Source organism: Haplochromis burtoni, unplaced genomic scaffold (assembly GCF_018398535.1).
Source record: "Haplochromis burtoni strain Fernald_Lab_line unplaced genomic scaffold, NCSU_Asbu1 Contig_131, whole genome shotgun sequence".
Classification (NCBI taxonomy): Eukaryota; Metazoa; Chordata; class Actinopteri; order Cichliformes; family Cichlidae; genus Haplochromis; species Haplochromis burtoni.
The window spans coordinates 528,726-540,774 of record NW_024582492.1 but is presented as its reverse complement, the minus strand read 5'-3'; the positions used below and the strand labels follow the sequence as shown (position 1 = coordinate 540,774).

At 45.0% G+C, this 12,049-nt stretch overlaps 1 protein-coding gene across 1 annotated transcript in view; it reads right to left on the bottom strand.

The window, feature by feature from the left end:
• Positions 1 to 11,818, bottom strand: part of pcloa (piccolo presynaptic cytomatrix protein a) — a 56,849-nt gene extending 45,031 nt beyond the window's left edge. Inside the window, exons 1-3 of the mRNA XM_005930255.3 lie at positions 11,298 to 11,818; positions 8,199 to 9,189; positions 5,594 to 6,607 (exon numbers count right to left, since the gene is read on the bottom strand). Of these exons, the coding sequence (XP_005930317.1) occupies positions 5,594 to 6,607; positions 8,199 to 9,189; positions 11,298 to 11,509 (2,217 nt within the window). The 5' untranslated portion in view covers positions 11,510 to 11,818. The remainder of the gene's footprint in view (positions 1 to 5,593; positions 6,608 to 8,198; positions 9,190 to 11,297) is intronic.
• Positions 11,819 to 12,049: the final 231 nt, after the last annotated feature.

Sequence of the window (12,049 nt, the reverse complement as noted above, 5' to 3'; positions counted from 1 at the left end):
AGTTAAAGGAGTGAATATGAAAGAGGGAACACAAAGAGCTACAAAAGGGAGTGTTGAGGAGGGAGGGGGGGGGGGCTGCCCTGCAGTTGCTTGTGTTCTCCCCTCTCTCTCTCTCTCCCTCTCCTCTTTGTGGCTCTCTTTGGTGGCTGTGGCTATTTTTGTATGCTTCAGCCTCCTGACCAACTGATGGGAGAGCTGTGAGAGCAACTGGACTGTATGGAGCGGATTGAAAGCTTTATAACTGTGATATATAACTGTGGTTAGTTTCTAAGTATTGTAAACAACAGAATCATCTAATATCTGGATTCTGCAATGACGTGTGACTTAAATAAGGCAGAAGTTTGGAGCAGGGGGGGGTTCAGAGATACCAAGCGCTACACAGAAGCATATTCAAGCATGTGCATAAGTGTATGTATGACCACGGAGCGAGCCTTTATCTGGCTGTGCAGACTCAAGAGGATTCAGACTGTGGGCGGAGGCGTGGGCACGATTGCAGAATAACAATGAGGAAGGAGGACACGGGAAACACATTGCAATAAATGCAGACTAAGGTTTTAGAAACATGAGGATGCCCAACACGGGGACCTAGCGCTCAAGTGGCTTTTTGGTTTTAACCGAAACTTTACAAGCCTAAACTAACGGCTTAACTTAAGCAGATATTAAGAGAGGTGAAGTTAACGAAACAATCTGAAATGATCCTTTCCTGTCTGACCCAGAGGAGCAGATTCATGACATCTTTATGTCATAAATAAGGAAGTGTTTACTTTTGCGCCAAGAAACCACTAGCCTAGCATTTGCATTTTGCTCTGCTTACTCTCTTTGAGGCTAAACAAATCTTGAGAAGAAAGTGATGCTAGCCTCCTAACCCGAATGTCAGTTTGACAGCAGACAAGGGTGACCTACTTACCAAAATCCTAAACTATTTCTTTCCACAATTCCACAAAAATAGGTGTACTCAACACTTTATGATCATTGCTTATTCATTTTCCAGGATGACGACTTTTTAAAATCTTGTAGTTGTGACTAAATACAAAAATGGCAAACTGGAATAAAGCAGTTCAGTTTCTAGGATACATTAACCAACAGCCAAAAAGTATTTAATAATTAAGTTAGGGAGAGCAGTTGATACAGGATAGCAAAGCATAATCTTGTAGATGTTGGCCAATGTCAAGTGGGGGGAAAAAGAAAAAAAAAGAGGAAACACCATGCATCTTCATAACTCTCGTTTATATGTTTTTATACATCTTTTCATATTTAATTTATCTAAACAAGGCTCGCTGGTAGAGTGTACTGTGGCCAGTTGAGATCAAGAAACCAGCTTAAGGTGATTTTGTGACATGGTGCATTATCCTGCTGGAAGCATCCACCAGCCGATGATCCTCTCTGTGGTCGTAAAGGAATGGACGTTGTCAACAACAATACTCGGGCAGGCTGTAGTGTTTACATGATATTCATTTGCTGTTAATGGATCCAAAGTGTGCAAATAAAATATACCCCACACCATCACACCTCCAGGATCCAGCCACAGCAGTTGATATAAAGCAGCATGCTTTCATGTTGTTGACACCAAATTCTGGCTCTGCTATCTGAATGTTGAAGTACACATCGAGACTCGTCGTTCCAGGCAACATCTCTCCTTCTGTTGTCCAATTTTGATGAGCTCGTAAGAACTGAACCCTTAGTTTCCTGTTTTTAGCTGATAGGAGTGGTACATGGTGTGGTCTCCTGCTGCTGGAGCATTTGATGTGTTCCACATTCAGAGATGCTCTTCTGCATACTTTGGATCTAATGAGCGAATCGCTGTTGCCTTCCTATCAACTTGAACCAGTCTGGCCATTCTTCACTGACTTCTGACATCAAGAAAGCATTTACACCCAGAGGCCTTGTGCTCACTATATATTTTCTCCTTTTTGGACCATTCTCTGTAAACCCCACAGTAGATCAGCTGAAATACTCAGCTGATCTCCTGGACTTCAAAGCACCATGTTTGAAGTCACTTAAATCTCCTTTCTTCGCCATTCTGATTCCTGGTTTGAACTTGAGCTTGTATTGACATAGTCCAAATGCATTAAGAGTATGAACTAGGGTTGGGCGATTGGACAAATATATCGACAATCGATGATAGGCTGAGCCCATCGGCGATCGTTTTTACAAAGGCGATTTATTTATTCATTTGACCATGAGTAAGTTTGCTAATAATGATGGAGCTAACAGAAGCAGTCAACAGAAAAAAAATTAAATATTAATAGCGCTGTTTTAACGGCACCCTCTTTCATCTGCGAGCAAATGTACCCTCCTCAGAGGGTGGTTACACCCTTAGGTTTACCTCTTTCATACCAAATTGGCGTCTTTATATTTTTTTAGTGCTGTCAGCATTAACGCTCCGTCATTACGACTAACGCGATTAACAATTAACCCATCTGGAGTGCAGACTGAGTCAAAATCCCTTAAATGTCTCTGTCAACACATTTCGGGCACTTTGTCCAAAGTTTGTTCATTCTGCGCTCCAGATGGGTTGAGCGCGTTAAAATTTTTAATTGCGTTAATTGTGATGACCTGTTAAGTTAAGTTTGTCCATGTTTGGACTTCTGAGTTGTAAAGGCACAAATCAGTACATGCATGATTACATTGCTCCGCCCATCAAAATGTCTGCCCATGCGCGAATATATCGCCCATCGTCGATTATTGGACTGACGAGTGTCGGTTGGAAAATTTTTTACATATCGCCCAACCCTAGTATGAACATTACATTAATATGTTCAATTTCAAAACCACAGATTACCTTCTGCAGAATTCAAATAAAAAAGGTGGAAATCTCGTTGGTTTATGTAGGTGGAGGTGACACAGAGTGTAACTCACAACTCTACTCTTAGCTCTGACTCTCTGATTTGCACTTCCCATTTTACGTAAGGCTCCTTCAAAAAGCACACTCATTACTGATAAGGACAATATGACATGGAGCCTGAGCTAAAGTAACACTGCTGAGCAGCAGACACACATTTACACACTTTCCCTACTTCAAAGGGGGCCCCATTGGTAAAAGCAGGGGGATAGCACTGTTCAGGGAGGGTTCTCATAGAGAATACACTGTCTTTAAAAACGCAGGTATTAGGAAAGTCGTTCTTTGTCTTATAAGGATAAGACCAAGAATACAAAAGAGTGGGAAATACAAAAAAGACAGAGAAAATAGGACAAAAATGCAAGGAAGGGAGCTGCGTTTGAAAGAAAGCAAGCAACAGAGAAAACACATTAAGGTGAGTGCCTTTCCTTCCAGGGTGGCTATTTTCACAACTCATATTGATGGGATTAAGCAGAAACACCTGAGTCGGGGCTCACGCCTCAACAGAAATGGCAGACTTCCTGTTGCCCTTTAAATCCTTTCAGGACACAGAGATTATGGCTACACATGCTGACACATTACAGTCAGATGGACGCTCACCCTTCAATATTTCAACAAAATGACACATTTTTAGCAAACAGACCCTGAAATGCCTTATTTCTAATCCTTGCACATGCACACCGTGAGAACAAAAACACACTAAAAGAAGCAACTCTCCTGAAGTGTGAAGGCTCACCTGAGCCTACTCAGCCAAATGTCAATAGCTCGACATTCTCACAAATTAAACAAACTGTCCCCTCCCACACACACGTACACACACTCGCCACACACTCTGCACCACTCACGTCAGCAACTAAACCCTCGCTGAAAGCCGACATTATGGCAGCGAATGACACACGAGTGAGGCGTACTACGTAGGGGGCAGATGACTCAACCTAGGTGCCGTGTGTGTGCGTGTCTTTTATGCCAAACCTTCAAAAGCTTGGTCACAACTTCAGTCAGAACCTTTCATTTTTATTCAACGTATGTGTCTTATTCAGCCCTGCAAGAGAAAGAAATAGTCATCCCTCGCCGTAAGAATTTCTAGCTACGCCTGTCCTAAAAACAAAACGGAGTCGGGCTTCAAGAAAAGAGGATGTTAAGAGGACTAATCTATGTCCAATTAGAGCATCAGTGGCTTGAATGCCCATCTCGCCTTTGTAATTACATTTCCCCCTCCATGCTTGGCCTCAATTAAGTGATTCAGCTCCTCAGTCTCCCAGCAAGCATGTGCAATTAAAAAAAATCCGAGCTTCAGAAGACGACAACAGTACAAAAACTTTAATAGTCCTGTCACCACTGTAAACTAATAGTGGTCATATATAAAAGGGGAGTGTAGATGTGACCGCGACCTGCTTGTGGACTCTCGTCACTGGACTGCCAGACATGGGAGTGAGGGGTGGGTGCAAAAACTTGAGTGTAAACACAGAAACTCCCTGTTTAAAGGTTGTTTGTGTGCCAAACTCCAGGAGACTCCTGGGATTGCTGGCTGTAGCATTTTCTTTAACAGACAGATATGAAAGCAGAATGGGAAAATGGGAATAAGGATATTTTTCATAATGTCAAACTGCCTCTGAACTGGCAGCGTTCACAAGCTCATTCTCAGCTTAGAGCCAGAAATACACAGCAGATTACCAAACCTTGACCTAACAAAGCAGTTATCACGTGAAACCAGGATACGGCTTCGGCCTGGCAAACATGTGTTTGCGCTCTGAGTGGCATGACCATGTCAAGAGGATATTAGCCATCCCAAGTGACCACTAGCTTTAGTTATGTTATACTTTAGTTCTCAATGGATGTTTGATCTAATTGTGAGATGTGACTCAGATACGCTATAAACAAAATTGGGACAATTCACATGTTCACGTGGGTGCAGCATATGTGACTATGCTTTGCCTGCATGCTGGGAAACTGCTCAACCAAAAGCACTTTTTGGCCTCTGTTCCCATTATATACTGATTCGACACCACAGAGTACCATCTGCTGTGTGGAACTCAAAGCACGGTCTCACAGTGCTGCTTCCACATGGAACAACACATGGAAAACACCAGCAAACCTGTCCCCGCACCTTGATAGATAACCAGGCTGGAAGTGACTGGTTGGAGATGCTTTCACATGCTGAAAAGCAGACAAATAAGCATTGGCATTTACAGATTTACCAAGTCGCATGTATCCAGTTTCACAATTAAAGACTGCTCTATATAAAGGAAAGCGTGCATTCGCTACACATGACCACACAAGCGCACACAGCCAAATACACACATATACAGACACACAGTGTTCAGTCAAGTGCTCTTTGATGATGAGTCCTCCAAAAAAGCTATTTATCTTCACGTGTCTGGCCGCGCTCTCAGCTAAAGAAAGCTTGACAGTAATGAGGCTTACAGATTTTTTTAAACGCTGCATAATTGACCACATCCATTAATTCAGCAGTCAAATATGTGCAGATGCCATTACACTGTCTATCTGAGTCAAACTAATAGACTTAAAAGAAGAAATAAAGGGTATTTTTGCAAGATGCTAGTGGGGAAAACGTTCAACTGAATAGTCCTAATTGTATTTCTACTGTGACCTATTTCAACGAAACATCTAGAGGATGTTTGTGTTCTATTTATATAGACCAGAATGCATAAATTAGCAGTAGGTGCACGGTGCTGAGAGCGCAGGAAGCTGTAGGGGCGTAAGAAAACAGCAACAATGATAAGGGTTTCTTACCTCTCCTAAGTGAGGAGTAGGATTGAATCCACACAGATTGCACACTGTCTTCTTGCACTCGGTGCAGAGGCTGTAGTTGGGCGTGTCTGTCGAGCCAACGTTTAGCTCCACATTACACAGAGGGCAGTTTTCCTTCGTCGCTGGAGCTGAAGCGGGCACAGGTTTGGTTTCCGGGGCTTTCTCTTCCCGCTCCACAGAAATGGTTCTGGGGGGTTTCTTGGTCTTAGGGGGCGGTGTTTCAGGAGCAGAGTCTGAATCAGGGGGAGAGCCAGGGCCAGAGAGGGGGGAGTCAGGTGGTGAACCGGGACCAGAGTCTGCAGGGGAGTCAGGTGGTGACCCAGGAGGTGAACCCTTTGCTTTATCTTCCTCTCCCGTGACAAGACTGGTGGCTGAGCTCAAGAGGGATGATCCAAAGCTAAACATTTGAGATGTGGCTGCAGGAGGTTTAGTGGACTCTGTCAAGCCTCCAAAACCTCCAAACAACTTCCCAGCAACAGATTCCTCCTGTTTTGGAGCAGCCTGGGCCTGAGGCTTCGACGACTCCATCAACCCACCAAACCCACTAAACAGTTTTCCCGTGACTGACTCAGCAGCGTGTGAAGCAGCTGCTGGTGGCTTAGCTGCATCTGTGAGCCCCCCTAAACTGATACCTCCCAACCCTCCAAAGAAGCTTGATTCCTGCTTGGGTTTAGCTGGGGACTGCTGAGGACTGGACTTCTGAATAATGGGGCGACCTGTCTTGGGGTCGATTTTGGGGGATCCCGCGACTGAGGAGCCTGGTGAAAGTGGTCCTGGAGAGGTAGGACCTGGGGATTTCTGCCTTGGTGTGGTTGGTGGTGTTAACCCTTGGTCGGAGGTGCTTTGCTGTTTTATCAGGAGCTTTCCAGGTTTTCCCGATGCCTGTCTCTGAGGAGAGGGTGGGGCGGAGCCTTGCTTGGGCTTCGTCACACCAGGGGGATCCATTCCTCCCATGGCTCGCTGCATCTGACAGTTCAGACACAGCCACTCTTTACCCTGTGCATGAAAGAAAAGATACAAACAAAGCATTAGTTAGATGCACCAGTGACAAGTGTAAGTACAGTATATGCCCAATAACTAACTTTAATCGCAAATAAAAGACACAACCAAATAATTTGCATCTCAAAGGATGCTAATTCCTGTTTTTTCATCAACAACATTTACACAAATACTAATCAGTCAAAAAAAGCAAATACTATTCATGCATCAATGCCAGGTTATAGTAGCTTTATTACAGGTGGTCTATATGTTGATGATAACTGGCTGTCTTTTGTTGCCTTTGTTTACACCATACAGGAGTTATCAACACCTGTTCTTAAAAAAGCTGGGTTTACAGCAGAGAGCTCTTTGTTCAGTGTTTGGCTATCTCCTTGGTTTCCACTGTGTGCAAAGTACAGTGTTCAAAAGGGTCAGTGCTGACAGGCTGATCGCTATCTAGAAGAATGTGTATTTGTATTTGTAGCGTAGAGCAGTGTGCGTATTTTTGTGTGTAATGGTCGCCTATTTATTGCGTAAATGTAAACAGATCAATCCGTCCAACATATGCAAATACGCTGGCTTTCGAAGAACAACCCAAGTATAAATGGCAAAGCTGTGTAGAGTCTGTTGCAGATAAGAGTAATAAACGTAGGTGCTGATATATTATTGTATCAGCTGCCACTTGCAGCGATAGAAGCACGCTCTAAGAGTTGTATACACCCTTGGTGGACTTCCTCCTAGTGTCTGTCTAAACATGCACCCAAAAATCAAAGCCTCTTGTTTTAAAAATGTGCCTTCTGAACTATCCCCAGTGTTATTACGCACATCAGCCGATCCCAAGAAGAAACTCGAGCAGACGGAACCAGCCATTCTGCTCTGCTATGATCATGGCCCACTAGCGTTTACAGTCCATGTGTGACTGAGTGTCCTCACGGCTGGCACAGTATCTTCCTGTGGCCATGACATGAGTCACCTTGATCAACATTCCCTGGGTCCATATGGTCCCTCTGTTCCTCAAATCGTCTGCAACTCTTATTAAATGCGCTCCTTCTGCCAGGCTCACGGAACAGCGATATGCTGTTAACAGGCGAGCGCTGAATTCAGCTTCAGCGCAAAGATGTGCACCTTGGCTAGTTATCTTGACTTCTTTTGTATGCTGCAATCATTTTTTCTTTGTTGGTCTATTTAGGATGAGGACGCTAACTTCCATTGTTTACAAATTGGTTTGACTAGTCATTTTATGGTGATTTAAATGCAGAGCCAAGAAGTCTTCCTACTGGCAGATTATATTTATTAAAAAACCCCAGAAAAACTGATGTTTCACTGACATAAAATCGAATGATACTTGGCCTTTTCCACACACTGTCATCATAACATAAACTAGATTGTGTAATATTAGTTAAATGCCAGTATACTAACATAGGAATTATACATGTTTTTTTTTTACCTTTAGATGTCTGGAAAGCACAGATCTGTGGGTGCTGACATGAAATGAATCATTTGGGATGTTATACAAGGTGTGATAACGCTTTTAAAGTCTTCATGACAAGAAAGGGGTTCGAGGAAAAAAAATTAATAAAAAAGAAAAGAATGAACAGTCGTGTCTTACCGCTGAGTCTGGGGGGCTGAATCCACACAGGCTGCAGACCTGGTTCTTACACTCAGTGCAGTTATTGTAATTAGGTGGATCCTTAGATCCAACGTTCAGCTGGGTGGTTTTACATAGTGGGCAGATCCCAGCTGCAGGCTTTCCAGTTCCCTGCTTAATAGGGGGCCCAGCAGTCTTTCCTGGGGCTTCAGGATGTGCACCAGGCCCTTGTGGCACTTGCTGTTTGGGTCCAGGTTTCCCAGGTCCTTGTTGTTGTTGTTGCTGTGGTGGCAGACCACCTTTTTGTTGGAGAGGGGCTCCCTGTTTGGTTCCTTGACCTGGGGGTCCTTGACCTGGTCTGGGTGCCTGTGACCCTGGTGGGCCTTGACCCGGTGGTCCCTGACCTGGTCTGGGGGCCTGATGCCCTGGTGGTGCTTGGCCAGGAGGACGTTGGCCTGCTTTTGGCCCTTGGCCTGGTGGTCCCTGAACTTGTCTGGGTCCTTGACCAGGGGGTCCTTGTCCTGGCTTTGCTCCCTGTCCAGGAGGGCCCTGACTCTGTTTCTGGGGTCCTCCCTGCTGTGGTCCCTTCGGACCTGGCCCTTGCTGTGGGCCTTTCCCTTGTGGCTTCCCTCCCTGCTTGGACTCAGAAGCTGCAGGCAAGCCTTCCTCCTCTTCATCCCCAAACAGTCCAAATTTGGGAATGTTGACAGTATCACCCATGGAGGATATGGAGGAGGAGACAGACGAAGTCATAGAAGATACAGCGCTGAGGGGGTTGGCCCCGCTGAGAAAACTGGAGCCAAACATGCCGGATGACTTGGTCTCAGGGTCTTTTGGCTCCTGCCGGAATCTTGATTCAAAAAGGCTGAGAGACGAAGGGCTGCGGCCTGGTGTGGGCTTTCCGAGTGGACCCTGGTTGAAGGCGTCAACAGTTCGGCTTTTGCTAAGACCTGTTGGGCCCCTGGAGGCTCCTACCTGCTGGGAACGCTGCTGTGCGTCAGATTCTGATGGTCTGGAAGAAAGAAAACAGACACAGATAGGTTTATCTGTTAGATAGATAATAACACCTAACTGGAAACGAAGACTTTAATATCTGGATAGTTCCAAAATCCACTTCAACTCCACCTTCATCCATTAATCTTTGTATTTTTAGAGAACAAACCAACATCTGGCGACAGTTGAAAATTTTCTTTTGGCTGAAATTAACACATTTATGGAGCTTCAGATAAATGTGCAATGTCCCTGAAAAACAACTCATTTGTGTTATTGTTTCTGCTTGAATCATTCATATTCACTTTGACACTCCAACACATTTTCTGAACAAACGCTAAAAAAAACCCAATCACATCAGCATCACACGCTTTAACATCTACCTGAGCCTTTTGTCTTAGTTACGCGTACATTAATGCTTAATAAAGCTTCCTTTTTCCAATAATATTGTGAATTACAGAGGATAGGAACATTTATCATCTCCTTTTTTTCTTGGACTGTTTGCATGCTATGCTATTAATCCTTTCAACAACAAAACCTGTAGCATCCCTCTGCTAATAACACAAGCTAAGCCCGTAGCTCTCAGGCCTATTCAACACATCAGTGAGCACAAAATGTGTAGTGAGTAGCCCTGGGGTAAAGCTGACAGGAAAGTGAATACCGTTGAATGACATGGGAGTGTAGATTGTTGAGATAGAGAGGGGAGACGCTTGGCTCCACAGGGGTAAGCTGAGACGCGTTTGTTAGCTCAGACTGAGAGGCAACATGCAGTAAGCACAAGCCTAGCCAAAGGACTGCAGGATATTTAGAGAAATGCATCAATGTGCTAATGGACCGACTGGATACTGTTTGTTATTGTATCACCGTGTGTATGCAACATACAGCCGAGATATATTGGTTCTGCTGTTTTAAAGTCTCTGAGGCTTTGGCCATTATTAAATTACATCCTCAGGCAATAAAGTTTAATGCAGTAATGAATACATGTGATTATTTTATAGTGAGCACAGGCTATGTGGGGGTACTTTAAGAGCAGAGCAAACAGTGAAAAGTAGTGGCGGCGCAATGCTTGCTGTGAGCCAGCCCGCTGGATCGTGGATTTCAGGACCACGGACAGCGATCAGCCTCATTCCAGGGCAGATGTGTCCACAACAGAGGATGAAACCCGACTTAGTTAAACGTTCAGCTGCGAAGACATATATGAGTGATGACATTAACGCCTGTTCTGTTCTATTTATAGTCATATTAATATTGACGTGCCCCCTCCCCCCACTCTCAGCCTCTGCTCAGATATAAATACCCCCCCCCCCTCCCGCTGGAGCCAATTAGTAAGGCAAATCTTGGCATTTTATCCCACACTTATTCACAAACCTTTCACCGTGATAAACATTACGTAAAACCCAAATCTACATATTGTTTTCGTCGGCAGTTTTCTACACCCCAGTTTCACAACCAAGCATCCCCCACCCCCCACTCCTCCTCCACGACACCATCGGTTAAAATCCAATTCGGTGAAATTCAGGGGTAAACGTTTAATTGGCGACACCGGGGCGCGCATTCACGGCTGACGGTGTCGGGTTTGTTTTTAGCTGGGTGTTAAGGCATCGTTCGATCGGAGAAAAACACACTGGGCACGACAGATTTTCTTACCCAGCAGGCATTTCGAAAATTTCGCATAAATACTGGAGGTGTGTCTCTTACGCACATACCACACATAAACAGTGACCAATACTGTATACTTCTTAATACGGAACACACACACATACACTCAAATCGTTTGCTGGGTTAAAATGAGACTTGCATGTCTGCGTTAGAAGCGCGAATGGCTGTACGACTTAATTGCCAACATAGACATCACTCTCAGCCATGCAGATCACCAGATCTCGGTGATTATCCATAAGAGCGAGCTCTAAGAAGGGAATCATTTCTTGGAGCGGTTGACATGATTTTTTTTTTTTTTAATGGGCGTGATCGGGCTCTCTGCCTCCTTTAGAGCATCTCAGAGATTCCCAAACGATGCTTCACACAACCACAACACATCCACTCGTGCCCATCCTCTCTCCGTGTCGTATAAAATGGCCTGGTTAGTGTGGGTATTTGAAGTGCATCATAAATGCGGTTTAAATTCCCTGCCTTCGTCCAGCCGCCGCGCCTCCGGGCTGCCTGCCTTGCGCCCTTGACATCGCCGCGGAGAGCTGCCGCCTCTGCTCCTCGCTGAGTTCACTCAGGTTGACCGGTGTCCCGTCTGAGACCCGGTAAAAGCCCCCCTTCCCGTCAGGTGCCAGCCCCTCGGGTAGCCCAGACGGCGGCCCCTCGCCTCCTTCAAGGCTCGCTTCGTTCCCCATGATCGGCCCCTCCCGTCCCCCTGTTCTCGGATCAATGCGCGATCCTCTTCTCGGTTTTTTATCTCCAGCGGGAGAAAGCGCTGCGAAGATGCTGCTCCTCGGTTTCTCGAAACATCTCAGATGATTTGTGACGGCGGTTACTTTACGTTCAGCTTCGGTGTTGCCCTCTGTTTCCTTTCTCGACGTTTTTCTGTCCCTCGCATCTCTGCAGCTGTAGCTACAGCACAGTTAACCACAGTTTTCCGTAAGAGGGGTCTCCGTTTTTACAACCGCTCACAGCCACAAAAGCTGGTTTCCGGTACAGTCTTACAAAATAAAATCAAAATGAAGAGGAAAGGAAAGCGTTTTTTACTGGGCATTTAAAACGTACACTGAGCACACAACGACGAATTTGGACTAGTGAAGGTTAAAAACGGATTAGTAAGGCTCGTAAATGAAAATGAAAGAAAAAAAGAAACCAATTCATCCTTAAACGTCTCATCTTCAATTATGACATTTGGATGCCTTTATAGTGAAGCGGAATTGGACTTCCGCTTTGTG